This window comes from Eptesicus fuscus, chromosome 8 (assembly GCF_027574615.1).
Source record: "Eptesicus fuscus isolate TK198812 chromosome 8, DD_ASM_mEF_20220401, whole genome shotgun sequence".
NCBI classification, from domain to species: domain Eukaryota; kingdom Metazoa; phylum Chordata; class Mammalia; order Chiroptera; family Vespertilionidae; genus Eptesicus; species Eptesicus fuscus.
The window spans coordinates 58,037,953-58,054,316 of NC_072480.1; the positions used below are offsets into that span (position 1 = coordinate 58,037,953).

Here is a 16,364-nt window from a genome sequence, read left to right on the forward strand (position 1 = left end):
ACTAAAACATAGTATGAATTCAAATTTATATGAATGTATATCTTTCAAAACACATACACATTGTATAGTATGTGCTCAATAGATGTCACTGAATGAATAATGAATCAATCTTCCAGTCAATAAACATAAATCCAAAGTTATTCTAGAACCGTGGTCGGCAAACTGCGGCTCGCGAGCCACATGCGGCTCTTTGGCCCCTTGAGTGTGGCTCTTCCACAAAATACCACGGCCTGAGCGAGTCTATTTTGAAGAAGTGGCATTAGAAGAAGTTTAAGTTTAAAAAATTTGGCTCTCAAAAGAAATTTCAATCGTTGTACTGTTGATATTTGGCTCTGTTGACTAATGAGTTTGCCGACCACCGTGATCTAGAACATTATGGCCTCCAAAGATTTGAGTAAAAGTGAAAGTCCTTTACTGATTTAGATATAAAGGGCATTGAAGACAGGGTAAATATAATAAATTACTTTCAAAGTTAAAATAAATAAATTAAACCATATTTATTTAGCATCAACAATGTTGAAATCCCTATGGTCATGATGGTGAGCATATGATGATTAAATCATGAGCTTGTCTTTAAGAAACTAGCCATTTATCAGAAAGTCATAGCATATGCCCAAGAAAGTTAATTGTCAATGAATGGTACACACATTTAAAAGATCAGAGAAATATTTGTGGACTGGAAAAATAAGTTATTTGAGTTAAACTTGAAATTATGTATAATGTAATAAGTTGAGGAAGAGCAAAGGGGTTATTCTATGTGAAGGAAAAACAAAAATTGGAAGTGAGGAGAATATAAAACAAGCATAAACTAATTGTAGACTATACACTCATATAATTTCTGTATGAAAAACACAATGCTGTGTGGCTGAATTTGGGTACGGGGGGCAGTGGGCAGTGTTTAGACATAATTTCTTTTAAAACTATATCATATATGGGGACCTTGACTGCAAGCTAAATTTGAACTTCTTTTTTAGGGCACATTTCCAAAAGTATGTCACTGGTTGTTGAGTGAGAGGAGGGGTTAACTTGCTTATGTAAATTTGGAAAATGAGAGGTGAACCTTAACTAAACAAAATTGCTTCCTGTCAAATTCTTCAGGGATATCAAGAAGGGGCCATAGTGTGAATTCCTCAAACATTTTACCACCAGGCCTCTTTCTGTGACTCAGCTATCTGGACTGATATTTATCCTCCAGGCATGTTGGGAACCAGTGGTTTTTTATAGTAAAGAGTCACAAAGAGTGCTAAGGCAGAGAAACGGCATGGCGAAAATACTGATTAGGGAGAAATAAGCTGGTGTTAGTCGATGAGGGAGACTGATATCCACTGCAGAAAAAGGAGTTGGGAAGATAAGTTGTGGTGATGCATTGCTAGTGGAGAAGAATGGTTCTACTTTAATATACAAAGTGGTAGAGTATGTTTTATATCCAATCCTTACTTAGAAATGAACTACAGGTTAATAAGGGCTATAAACAAAGACTTGAGTGTAATTTGTATATAGATGAGAACACAATCTGTCAGGATGGGTTCCCAGAAAGAGACTACAAAGTCCCATCCTCCTCCCCCCCCTTACCAAGCTATAATCTCTGTGACTTATGCTGATAGCCAGGTAAAACTTATACCTTTTATTTTTATTTTATTTTTTAAAAAAGAATAAAGGATTTACATTGTTAATTGAAACATCTTTATTTTTGATGTGTGGAGAAAGACAAGCAAACTCAGAAGAAATCAAAATAGCTTAGTTCAAAAGATGTGAGATTTGCCCGACTGGCATGGCTCAGTGGTTGAGCATTGACCTAAGAACCAGGTGGTCATGGTTTGATTCGCAGTCAGGGCACATGCCCAGGATGCTGGCTGGATCCCCAGTGTGGGGGTGTGCAGGAGGCAGCCAATCAATGATTTTATATCTCTCTCTTCCTCTCCCTTCCTCTCTGAAATCAATAAAAATATATATTTTTAAAAAAGATGTGAGATGTTGAATAAGGATCTTACTGTGAAAATCCTATTATTTTGGTTGATGGGAAATTTATTGGGATTTTTTACAAGTTAAGTTTTATTATAAACTAGAGGCCCAGTGCATGAAATTCATGCATGGGGGTGGGTCCCTCAGCCTGACCTGCACCCTCTCCAATCTGAGAGACCTCAGGGAATGTCCTACTGACAGCTTAGGCCCGTTCCCCGTGGTTCTCTGCTCTCTGCGGGGCCTGCCTGCTCCACACCACGGCAATGGGCAAGCAGGACCTGCTGGGTGCTGCTGCTGGCCCGCTTGCCTGCTTGCGGGTTGCCGCAGCTACAGCCAAGCAGACCCTGCTGTCTGCTGTCAAGCTGTGCGGCCACCCTCGCCTCCCGGGGTGGCGATGGTCCCGGGAGGCTGCGGGCTTGGTGCCCATCCCCGGGACCCAGGCACTTGCATATGCAAATTAACCCGCCATCTTTGTTGGGTTAATTTGTATACTCACTCCTGATTGGCTGGTGGGTGTCACAGAGGTATGGTTAATTTGCATCTTTCTCTTTTATTAGTGTAGATGTGAGAATGAAAATGAACATTTGTGGATGCATAATAATTGAGAAGAAAATGAGCATTGTAAGGCAGAACCTTAATACAGAGGAGACAGCAGTATTGATCCTACTAGAGGGAGATGGGATTATTGGGAGCCTGGCAGCATGGGTCAGATTGATTCTGGATAAAGCTGGATAAATTGATCATAGTGAACAGCAATTATATCTCTTGCTCAGAGAATTGGAAAAAAGTGAGAGGTATTGAAAAAGGTAGAGAACCTGAAAGATAGAGAATAGGTCAAATCCAATAGCATAATCTTTTCAGTAAGGTGTGTCTTATGGATATGTCGACATTTTATCCTGAGCAATATGATAGAGAATCAAGAGAGACCAGAAGAAAACATTGCCCAAGAAGTATGTGGCAGTTAGAGAGTGTATTCATTTTCTGTTGCTGCACAACAAATTACCACACTTTTAGCAGTTTAAGAAAACTTTAATTTATTAATGCATAGGTCCATAGTTTAGAAGTCCAGATGGGCTCATTGCTCAGGGCTTTCTGCTTAGGGTCTCACAAGCCTCAAGTCAAGTTGTCAGCCAAGCTTGAATCAATTGGAGGATAAGGGGGGGAATCCTCCTATAGACTCAGCTAAGGTGTTGGTACAATTCAGTTGTGGGACTGAAGGCTGACTTCCTTGCAGGCTGTAAAGTGGATCACTCTCAGCAACTAGAGATTGCCAGAAGTTCAGTTCCTGGCAGCAGGACTCTTGATAGAATCTCTCACAGGCCCTCTCACAACATCCAAGTTTACACCTTCAAGGCCAACAGCCTGATCTCTAAAGTCCAAACATCCTTCCTCCCTCCCCAAGCTTCAAAGCTCTCTGATTTATGCTGATAGCCAGGCAAAATTTTCATCTTTCAAAGAACTCATGTGATTACAGTAGGTCCACCTATAGAGTCTCCCTTTTGATAAACTTAAAGTCAACTGAATAATAACCTTAATTACATTAGCAAATTTCCTTTTGCCATGTAATGTAGTGGATATGACAATCTATACTAATAAAAGGTTAATATGCTAATTAGACTGGATGTCTTCTAGACGACCATCTGGACATTCTTCTGGACAAAGCCATGGTGGTAGGGGCAAGGCAGAGGCGGTTAGGGGAGATAAGACAGGCAGGCAGAGTGGTTAGGGGTGATCAGGCAGTCAGGCCAGTGGTTAGGGGTGATCAGGTAGGCAGGAAAGTGGTTAGGGATGATCAGGTAGGCAGGCCAGTGGTTACGGGGGTGGGGGGTGGGGAGGATCAGGCAGGCAGGCAGATTCCAGATCACAGTCCCAGATTGCAAGAGGGTTGTCTGACTGCTGGTTTAGGCCTGATCCCTCAAGGGGTCCCAGATTAGAGAGAGTGCAGGCCAGGCTGAGGGACACCCCCCTGTGCACGAATTTTGTGTACCGGGTCTCTAGTCTTCTACTATAAGAATAAAAGCATAATATGCTAATTAGACTGGATGTCCTTCCTGACGTCCTTCCAGACCAAGCTGCTGCGGGCTGGGGCAGAGACAGAGGCAGAGGCAGAGGCAGAGGCTGAAGCTGAGGCAGAGGCAGAGTCCGAGGTGGCCGGGGTCAAGCCCCTTGCACAAATTTCGTGAATCGGGCCTCTAGTGATATTATATTCACAGTTCAGGGATGAGAGTGGGTCATTTTGGGGCCTATTTTACAATTCTACCCACCACAGATATTTAAATTAAAATATAGTTTTGTATAGTTCTCTCTTTTAAAAATGTGAATTCCTGTGCCTTATAGATGTTTCTTAGATTATTTCAGTGATTTATAAAAGAAATGTAAAAAACAAAAAAGTTTTCTTTAAAAAATGTTATTAATTATCTTTATAAGTCATTATAAATAAATGAATCATTCTCTAACAATTAATATATTTAATTGCTTTCAATCAATTTCTTAAAATAGTAAGTTTTTATTTACATGCAATATCTTTCTCTTTACATTTTTTATTATTTTTTATTTTATTGTTTAAAGTATGTGCTTTGTTATGTATCTGTATCTCTCCTGCAGGAAGTGCACTAAACATAGAAATTTGTTGTTGCCTAAATCCACTTGACCATAAAGAAAGCCCTCTTTTTAAATTTAATACCTATTAATAATTTTTGGAAAATGCTGATGCATTGAAATAAATTTTGATAAGAATTTAAAAATTATTGTTGTTTTAGCATTTCATTTTTGTTAGGAAAAATACATTTTAAGGGACTGTAATATTTCAGAATTCATGACCTTTTTTTTGAAAGCTTATGAATTGTCAAAGTGTAGTTGCATAGTGTAAATGTTCTTTAAATGCTAAACATATTTATCTTGGGTATACGGAGAATATTTCACTCTATTTTTTTCAATATGAATTTCTCTCCTTGGGTTGTGCATTTAATTATTGTCTGATAATCAATATTACTATATAGGGAATCTCTTAGAAGTAACAACTGTAATACTTTCATAAAGCACCTTGAAAATGTAAATGACCATTAAGTGTTCAGCAGAGGTATATTTCATTCACAATATAGCAGTACCCTCTAGTGCTCATGCCTGGTCATGTGTTCTCCAGAACTGCCTTAGAGGGGTAAGTATCATATATTGGATCATTTTACTCAGCTTCTGTGTTAAGTGAAATAGTTTATTATTTATAGTGTCACCTTTTTTTTTAAAGGAGTTCAAGCATTTATAATACTATTCAAAAATATTACCAGCACTCTTGTGCTCTAGGGAAAATAGCTATTCCGTCTATTTTGCTCATAAAAATAAATGAAATGCTTGAGAACCAAGAAGTTAGTTAAATTTCTTAACTTACTTGGAGAAATGGAAGTAGGACTTAAGTCTTTTGTTCCAAGGTTTAGTTCTGTGCTATATGCATTGGGCTATGTATTTAATCCAAGAACTAAAGCTAAAAAACATATATGTCTAAAATTCTAAATTCTTTTAATGTTTTTCTGGAAGAATAGTATTAGTTTAGTAAATGAATTTTTGAGAAATTTTGGATTGTTGGTTTAAAAACCAGCAGAATATACTGTAATATACTGCAAAGGAAGTTGTGTTGCATTGGAGTTTGATTTATTGTGCTTAAACATTGTTTATTCAGAAACAAAGGGTCCTCTAGCCAAACTCTTCATGAGCAAGAAGACCTGGTTTTATTTGCTTTCCAAAGCTTTAGCACAGAGCTAATATTCAGACCATAGCTCTTTTGGCTGTAAAACCTTGCACATTATTTATTATTATTTCAGTAGTTTTTACTTTTCTTATACACTTGATTTAGTACAGTGTCTACATCAAAATAGAGCACCCACATAAGAACGTAATCCTAATTTCAATATATGTTCCTGAATAGCATTTTTAAATGATTTGAATTTGCTCGTAATAAATTTTATTTTTAATTCATATTTAGTTGTTACAGGGTAGGTCACCCAAACCCGACAAGTGGGAAGCTCACCTGGGCAGTGGCGGCGGCATGGTTGAACAGGTCAGCGGGGACTGTGACGATGAAGATGGTTGTGGGGGATCAGGAAGCGGAGAAGTCAAGAGGACACTAAAAATCACAGACTGTAAGTTCTGATTCTAGTACTTTTTTAAAGAATCAATTTTGAAATATAGTTAAAGATTATTATTATGAATGTAAAGTAATAATGACAGTGAATTTAGAAGCATGCCAGAGGAGTTGAAAATGAAAATGAACCTACTTTTTATTAATTTAGGACATACATGCTTGGGGTTTTGTTTATTTTTAACTTATGGCTTTAAATGGTGATAACATTTTTGTAGGAGAAACTAGTGAATGATCGTCAGTTCTGAGAATTAAAGGTTTTAAAGTGAGATCATCCTTAGGGCATGATCAAACTAGTAACTAGTATGGTGGATAATAAATGTATATTGGTGAATAATGTTAAACGGGGATGGCTAAGGCCTATAAATAAATACTGCATTTTAATGTTATCATGCCATAATATCAAAATATTTTATTTAATAGATTTTCATTATAGTCAAATTGCAAAGGAATTGGTTAACTGTATGTTTGTTATGGAAAAAAAAAAACTTACTTGGATTTAACTCTTATGAATTTGGTCTTCCAAAAATGCTCACCAATCATTCACTTTGTTTTGATTTGTATGGGTTTGGAAAACACTTCTGGTATAGCTGGACCGATCAATATCACAAAAGATCGAATTGCCAAATTAAACAAAAATCACCAAATGAATTTAGTTTCCTTGTGTTAACATATAAAATGAGGAATATACATTCTCTACCCTCAGTTGTTATATATATACATTTGTTTACATGGGTGAGACAACCAAGGTCATCAACTGAGAAATGTGTGAACGTGAATGTACCCAGAGCAGCTAGCTTTCAAGTGCTCATCTACCTCAGGTCATACCAAAGACAATTACTGTATGAAGTAATCTCTGGACCTGTGTCCTCTGTGGAGACTGGCCTAGTCCCCCTCTAAACCACAACAGGCTATTTTGAATCTATTGGACATGTACTTCCATGGTGGGAGAAGATTTTATTTGCTTTTTATTCTCTTGTAGTTAATTTAGAACACTACTAATGTTTCAAGCACCAATGCCCCATTCCTTCTAGCACCTTATTAATAAGCCAAACATTGGATAAAGGAGTGGAAGCCAAAAGACGTGTAAAATCAAAGCTAAAAAGTAATACAAAGAAATATGTTTTTCTGTTAAACACTGTAATAAATTGAACATAAAAGGTAAATGGATTTAGTACACTTGGTGCAGCAACTGAACCAAAGGCCACAAAATTTTATGTATTAATACAATTAATACAATTTCCTAGTGAAAATTAAATATCTTCTACTCTTGTAGGAACAGATAAGGATATGTGTTTTTGTTATTGGTTTTAATACAGTTTATCACAAGAAGAAAAAAATGAAAACAAATTGGTTTTATTACAAAAATTTTACTAAGAGTTAAAATGTCCTCCACTATACTTTAAAATTATGATACTTATCTATTAGGATACTATTGAGTAATCTTTCATTTTTATCCTCTCCTTAGTACTGATATGTACTATAATTTCATTGCCATTTGAATATTAAGGCACAAAAAGTATTAGAAAAATAGCTTAGGTTGAAATTTCATTCTAATATAGATTGTGAGTGTGTGTGTATATACAGAATTAGCAATTTTATAGGAATTTTTCACCCCTGAGCTTATTTATAAGCTCAAGAACTTGTTATGTATAGGTAATCCTTTTTTGTTTGTTTCACAAGAGAAGTAGAGACAATGGAGGATATTCACTTCCTAATAGTTTTCTCACAGAACCATACCTGTCAAAGTGGCAAGAATGAATTTTTACTTCCAAAACCCTGTTTTCAATTACTACTGAAATGGACAGATATGATACAAGCAACTATCCATCAGATTTGGGAAGATTTAAGATATACATTGTTTTCAGCAAAAAATCCACATCTGCTATCAATGGCTGGTTATGTTTCTAAGAGTTTATAGCTGTTGCCTTTCAATTTTTAATAAGTGGTTAGGAAGCCACTGTGGATAGCATGCTGAAATAGAGAGGGACAGGGAGAGTAGCAAAGGTAGGTCATATTTCTGTTTTCATAAAGCACTATAATATTTTTCCTGTGTTTGGCTAGTTTGATATGTTGGTAAAGCAAGTTAACACATAGTTTTACATGGTCTTACTGACTTTAAAATATTGTTGTCTAGAAAGCTTAACAGGGTGTCCTTTGTGTTTAGAACTTGAAATACACCATTATTTCTACCTTACATTGATATTTATTCTTTGTAAAATACAACATAAGTTGAACACAGTTCATTTGCCACCTCAAAAATGAGTTTATTTCTTTATATAATTATAAGGAATAATTGTGTCATGTAAATGGAATGATTTTGCTCAATTTGTGCAAATGTCCAGGTTGTTAAATATTTTACTGTCACTTGAATCGATTTTCTATTTCATTTGTATCCCTCCTGTAGACTATTATTAAATGTAAACTGTCATGTTTCTAATAAAACACAGCTACTTATGTAGTGTTCTCGCTTAGGAAATTGAAAATATTTTCTTATTTCAGTGGAATAACTTTAAAATCCCAAAGTTACGGAAACTTATTTTATATTTTTATTTATTAAATTTGGGTCATTTACATAGGTTTGTATATTTCACTGGTAGCCTGATTCATAGGATTGAAATGGTTTTAAGCCTTCATTTCAGTTCACCTCTGACACCTGCCATCTTTTCAAAGTACCTAATTGACGCAGGTTCTAAACCCCAGTGGAAAAACGTTCTTTTAGCCATAACAAGTTGATTCAGACACCAGGCTTTCAAAAATAGTAGGGTGATTTTAAGTCTGAATTGTCTTCACCTTTGCCTATTGTCATATTCATCATTGCACATACAATATGACAACTAAGTCTGTTAAGTGTGTGTTCATATGACTTATTTCCCAGAGGCGTTCTCAACATGCCTCTGCAGAGTAGTTAGATATGGGTCTATAGAGACTGGTGTATTCAGAGTACCCAGGCCCTCCTGCATAACCTCTTATCCACTCACCCAAAGGCTATCTTTATAAGGACTGTTTACCAGTAGGTTCTTCTTATCTCATGAGACATTCTTCCTCTTCTCTTTAATGGGTTCTCCTCATCTTCCCAGATTCTAAATATTTAAAGAATCCAGGACTCAGATCTCAAGCCTTTTGTCACCTCTATTCTCAACTCTTCCCTGTTCTACAAACTACGCACTGCATCATAACAGCGATAATGACATAGTTCCTGCCATTGATAGCACTGTCCAGTTTCCTCTTCTATGTGTTATCTCAGGAAGTAGGCTTAGCAAAACAGAAATTATTAAACTTCAATGATATTAACTTAGAAATAGAGAGATAACACATTGGAATATCAAGTTACTGGATCTATAAAAAAAAATGTTGGCTGATCTTCTATAGCCAATAAATCAAACGTGTTTGTTCTATTGTTTATGTTGTATTTTTGGATTTGTTACTTAGTAACTAACCTTAGAAGAGCCTCTGCCAATGACCTTGGAAGAGAATAGTGCATTTCACATGCATAGTACAATGAAAATGATATTTTGTTAGCCACTGAAGAATAATTGTAAATTGACCCTGGAACTATATGCATTTGAACTGTGCAAGTCCATTTATAGGCAGATTTTTTTTCAAGAAATACATACAGTACTATAATTGTATTTATGATTTTCAATAACATTTTCTTTTCTCTAGCTTACTTTATTATAAAATACAGTGTATAATATATGTAGCATACAAAATATGTGTTAATCAACTGTTTATATTATTGGTAAAACTTCTGGTCAACAGTAGGTTATTAGTCAAGTTTTTAGGAAGTCAAAAGTTATATGTGGATTTTCATGGGGGTTGGTGGCCCTAACCTTCACATTGTTCAAGGATGAACTATAGTTAGTAATATCATAGCCCCCCTTATCCACATACAGTTTTGGGGTATTCAGTTACCCTTGGTCAACCATGGTCCAAAAATATTAAATGGAAAATTCCAGAAATAATTCATAAATTTTCAATTGCATGCAATTTTGAGTAGCATAATGAAATCTCACAGCATGGCACTCTGTCTGATGGGAGACATGAATCATCCCTTTGTCCATTGTATCCACACTGTATATGCTACCCACGGTTAGTTACTTACTGGTAGTAGCCAACGTGAGGATCAGATTGACTGTTGCAGTATTACGGTGCTTGTGTTGAAGTATCGCTTATGCTAGACTAATACTACGTCACATTGCCTATGTCATTCTGTCATTCACCTCACTTCATCTCATCACGTAGGCATAGTGTCATCTCACATCATCATAAAGGTGAGTACAGTACAATAAGGTATTTTGAGAGAGAAAGAGGCACCATATCAACATAACTTTTTATAATATATTGCACTAATTATTCTATTTTATTATTGTTGTTAATCTCTTACTGTGCCTAAGATATAAATTAAACTTTGTCATAGGTGTGAATGTATAGGATTAAATAGTATATATAGGATTTGGTACTCTGTGGTTTCAGATATCCACAGGAGTCTTCAAATGTATCTTTTGTGGATAAAGTGGGGGGACTTCTCTACAGGATTATAGAGTGAGTGAAAATTCTTGGCTTTCTCATACTTATTTTCATGATAAATCACCTTCACTTCAAACTTTCACGTAGGAATTGAGATTAGAAAGAACTCAAAAACATACTGTCAGTGGCATTTTCTTTAGAAAATGCAATCTTTATTTTTATTTCCAGAACTACTATAATTATGTATTTATTCATATCATATAAATTATTTTGTATTATTTTATGTTGTCTAGTTGATTATTTTTAAATGTAAATACAAATTATTTCAAACAGGTAATGCAAGCATATAAAATTTGTTTCCATTAATAACAGTTTCAAATATGTATATTAAAAGTATGTAGTCTTTATAAAATGAAAGTTTTATCAAATTTCATTAAAGTGCATTCAGCTTATTTTGCAAAGTGTTGACAAATAGCCTATTAATGAATTATCCCAAATATAAGAAAAACTACTGAAAATAACTAAGTAGCTTGTTGTGTTTACCTTATTTAATTACACTAAAAATAAATCATCTTTATAAGGTTACTTAGATTCGAACCTTTCTGACATAGTGAAAATAATCTTGAATAATGACTGTACACTTTGATTTATACAGGGCAGGGCAAAGTACATTTACAGTTGTTCATGTGAAAAAAATAATACCATAATTAATAAATAATAATACAAGAATAAACTGTTTCAGGTACTCACATCTATAAACCTACTTTTGCCCCACCCTGTATTTTACAAGTGCCTAATACTGAAAGGTTATATAAAACCCTGCATAATAAATCAGAAAAATTCACAAAGAAACACGTCCTCATCCTGTAGAATGCCCAAAATTGTAAAACTTTGAAGTTGTCGTTCACTGCAGTTTTTACACTAATGATGAAAATTATACTAACTAGAACTGAAGTATATGCTGAAGTTAAATATATTTCAATTAATATATAATCACTATGAATATTATTCTGATTATACATTTCCATTTGGGTCTTTAAATAATTGAGACTCATCCTGGCTGCTTGCTATTTTGTTAACAAGATTATTTAATGGAATCTGGACATCTAATGAATCATCTAAAGTCATTTTTCATTCTCTTGAAAAGTTATATATCACATTCATGAATTTAAATAATAGAATTGAAATAAAAGGGTTTGTCCTTGAATGCCTAAGAAATGATTTTCATTGCTTTGGCTTAGACACAGAACTGATGTTAAATCACTGAGGTGAAAAGGAATGACTGATTAGTGAAAGCTTGAGGAGCCTCCTAGCATGCATTCCAGATCAGCCACCTATTCTGCAAATCTCATAACTAAATCTATACCCCACCAGAGGACATAAAACAAAGTTATGGTCTGTTTTGACTAGGACAGTGTTAAGTGTAACTGTATGATCACTAAAGGAAGAACAAATTTAAAATTTAAGAGCATATCATCAGATATATTTTATTATGACTTGCTCAAATTCATATAGGTGACCATAAAGCCAAAAAAGAAGCCATATTTATAGTCAGGTCTATTTTTATATCATTCTGTTGCAAATAAACAGAATGCTTACCAAAACTGGTATAGTCTCCCTCAGGATTAATTGCTAAAATGCATCATGTAGGAACAAGTTGGATATACTTTCAGCTCTTTAATAACTTCCATACCTCTCCTGTGTAGAAAGAATAGTTTCATATAGCTTATTGACCAATTAAGTGCTCACTAACTATAAATAATTAAAATAAATAGTAGAGCATGTGATCTGGGCCCAAAGCTTCTCAAACTCTCTTGTGTATACAGATATGTATGCAAATCTCTCTTGGGGTTCCTGTTAAAAAGCCGAGTATGATACAGGAGATCTGAAGTGGGGCATTCCTTATGTGCTCCCAGAGGATGGCCTTGCTGCTGGTCGATAGAACATAGTGTAAGGAACAAACGTGTACGCCCTTGTTTATTAAAGCACTTATTTATTGGTATCTCTAAAATAAGTCTCTATGAAGCAGCATGAAGAACTCTTATAAAAACGCTACAATATCCGCATTACAAGAAAGCATCATATGCAATAGGACATTGGGAATATAAAACCATCAGGCTGGGAGTAGTGACTTCTCCTATATGATTTTTGGTAGCAGTTTCAGTTTGATTGTTTTAGCCTGGAGTTTACTTTACCTCTATTTTTAAATAAGTTTTTTCCCTTTTCTTTTCTTTTTTATACCTCCAATCTCATTTCTGAATTTTTCTAATTCTGACTTATGTTATTATTTTATATTATGTTATTATTTTATATTCTTTTCTTAATTCCTTACAGCTCATTTTGATGTGGTATATTAAAACGGTGGTCTATATTTTGAACATGTCTTACTGGTGAGCTTTCACTGTAGAGAATACTTTATTATAATCTTAATGGGAGTTGATCATAATCCTTTTCTGTTGCTTATTTTTATGTAAATTTATATTTTCTAAATTTCTATAAGGAGGCTTGACTTACTAGTAGATGGATTTTCTAGATTTATTTAGTTCACGGTCCCTCTGTGTTCATGCATTGTTTAAAAAATATGGTGACTTGTTTTCTGAGCTATTCTAGCTTGTTCCCTCCCCTATATTTATTCATATTTTCTCTTTCCTAATTCTCCTTTGCTCTTGTCCCACTAATTCTTGACCCCACTTCCAGCAGTTCCTCTTCGATGTAGATAGACCCTCTCAAGGTAAGGCAGAGTTGCCAGATTAGTTGTGAGAGTTTAAAATGTTTCAGAAGATGCAGCCCCGAAGCCTTATATCAGGGTCTTCACACTCATCCACTGTTAGGATGAGCTCTCCTCTCCCAATTCTCTGCTGTTTTCGGTTTGATTTCCAGTGAGTACCTGTTGACTATTTTGCTTTTATTTGGTTTCAGGTCTGTAACCTGCTGTGTTGCTTTCAGTGCTTTCTCTGCACACATGATGGTAGCATGTATGTTTATGGTTCTTGGTAGCATGTCCTCATTCATTTGTATTTTGAGGTTCATGAGGGTAACTCATGAGATGGGTTGTACATGGTTTCCACGTTATTTTGATTTTACCACTTAATTGTTCTGTTTATTTCACATAGGGATTTGGGAGTTTCCAAAAGCTATAGTGCAACGACTACTACTATCTTCCCTGAATCTCCCAGATTGTTTGAAATGTTTATGGAAACATTGATGATCTTTTTTTTCTCTTTGGTTCTGTTCCTTGACATGCCATGCATGCAAGCATACATACATGTATTTTCACATATGTGAAAAATATATAGCAGTGCTTTTCAAATTTCTATGTCACCAATAGACTTTTCTGCTAATGAAATATACTTCATTTTAATTGAGATATGAATATACTATGATGCATTGTCTATTGTTTTCTAATTTAATGATTGTAAGCACTGTTACAGGAAATCACCTTTATCCACTTGAGTATAACTTATTTCAGATAATAAAATTCATCTTCAGAATCATCTTATCAATTACACAAACACTATAGGTGAACTCATTTTTTAATGTTTTTGGCATAATTACATATCCTCAGACTTTTTAAGTTTCCAAACTTTTGGATATAATGATTAAAAAATATATTTGTGTATTAAAGAAAAAGTGTACCAGACAGAATTGAACAGGAAAGGAAGTCCTTAACTACTGAAATAGGAGTCAAGACTTTGCAATGTAAGGGAGATTGAACTCAACTCTACTGAAACAAAATGTGGGATAGTTTTAATTGCTGGGGTGGGTCACAGGAAAGGTACTGGGAGAGGGTGGGGGGGAGCCTTTGGTCTATGTGATCAGGCCATCTGCTCTTGCTAATGACACTTATCAAGGTTAGGCTCCTACCCATTCACAGAAATGGACAGATTGAGACCCTATCTTTCTTTTTATTTTTTTCTTTATTGATTAAGGTATTACATATGTGTCCTTATCCCCTCATTGCCCCCCACTCATGCCCTCACCCCCCTGGTATCTGTGTCCATTAGTTAGGCTTATTATATGCATGCATACAAGTCCTTTGGTTGATCTCTCCCTCTTACCCCCATCCTCCCCTACCTTCCCTCTGAGGTTTGATGGTCTGATTGATGCTTCTCTGTCTCTGGATCTGTTTTTGTTCATTGGTTTACGTTGTTCATTATATTCCACAAAAGGGTGAGATCATGTGACATTTATCTTTCTCTGACTGGCTTATTTCGCTTAGCATATGCTCTCTAGGTCCATCCATGCTATTGCAAATGGTAAGAATTCCTTCTTTTTTACTGCAGCATGGTATTCTATTGTGAAGCTCTACCACTGTTTTTTAATCCACTCATCTGTTGATGGGCACTTAGGCTGTTTCCGAATCTCAGCTATTGTAAATTGTGCTGCTATGAACATAGGGGTGCATATATCCTTTCTGGTGTTTCTAGTTTCTTGGGATATATTCCCAGAAGTGGGATCACTGGGTCAAATGGGAGTTCCATTTTTAGTTTTTTAAGGAAAAACCATACTGTTCTCCACAGTGACTGCACCAGTCTGCATTCCCAGGAGCAGTGCACGAGGGTTCCTTTTTCTCAGCATCCTCGCCAGCACTTGTCATTTGTTGATTTGTTGATGATAGTCATTCTGACAGGTGTGAGATGGTACCTCATTGTTGTTTTGATTTGCATCTCTCAGATGATTAGTGACTTTGAGCATGTTTTCATGTGTCTCTTGGCCTTCCTTATGTCCTCTCTCAAAAAGTATTTATTTAGGTCCTTTGCCCATTTTTTGATTGGGTTGTTTATCTTCCTTTTGTTAATTTGTATGAGTTCCCTGTAAATGTTAGAGATTAAACCATTATCGGTGATAACCATAACAATTAGACAAGAAGACAAAACAAAAGGTATCCAAATTGGAAAAGAAGAGGTAAAGCTGTCATTATTTGCAGATGGCATGATACTGTACATAGAGAACCCTAAAGACTCCATCAATAAATTATTATACTTAATAAATCAATTCAGCAAAGTAGCAGGATACAAAATTAATGCCAAGAAATATATGGCATTTCTATACACCAATAGTGAACTTACAGAAAGAGAGACTAAAAAAAAAAAAATCCCATTTACCATTGCACCAAAAAAAAATTAAGATAGCTAAGAATAAACTTAACTAGGAGGTAAAAGACCTATACTCAGAAAACTACAGGACACTGAAAAAAGAGATAGAGAAAGACAGATGGAAGAACATACCGTGTTCATGGATTGGTAGAATCAACATCATTGGAATCAACATCAACATCATTTTGGGTAGTCCATACTACCCAAAGCAATTTATAGACTCAATGCACTTCCCATTAAAATACCAATGGCATATTTCACAGACCTAGAATGAACTCCAAAAATTCATCTGGAATAAAAAAAGACCCCAAATAGCTGCAGCAATCCTGAGAAAGAAGAACAAAGTAGGTGGGATCTCAATACCAGATTGCAAGCTGTATTACAAAGCCACTGTTCTCAAAAGAGCCTGGTACTGGCACAAGAACAGACTTATAGACCAGTGGAATAGAATAGAGAACCCAGAAATCGACCCAAACCACTATGCTCAATTAACATTTGACAAAGGAGGCATGAGCATACAATGGAGTCAAGACAGTCTCTTCAATAAATGGTGTTGGGAAAATTGGACAGATACATGCAAAAAAATGAAACTAGACCACCAACTTACACCATACACAAAAATAAACTCAAAATGAATCAAGGACTTAAACATAAGATGGGAAACCATAAAAATATTAGATTAATCCACAGGCAGCAAAATCTCA

General features: G+C 35.3%; 1 protein-coding gene across 1 annotated transcript in view; it reads left to right on the top strand.

Annotated features, from left to right (window-relative positions):
• GPC5 (glypican 5) overlaps nt 1-16,364 on the top strand; it is a 1,351,161-nt gene that overhangs the window by 674,458 nt on the left and 660,339 nt on the right. The window contains exon 7 of the mRNA XM_008156479.3: nt 5,939-6,095. Within this exon, the coding sequence (XP_008154701.3) occupies nt 5,939-6,095 (157 nt within the window). The remainder of the gene's footprint in view (nt 1-5,938; nt 6,096-16,364) is intronic.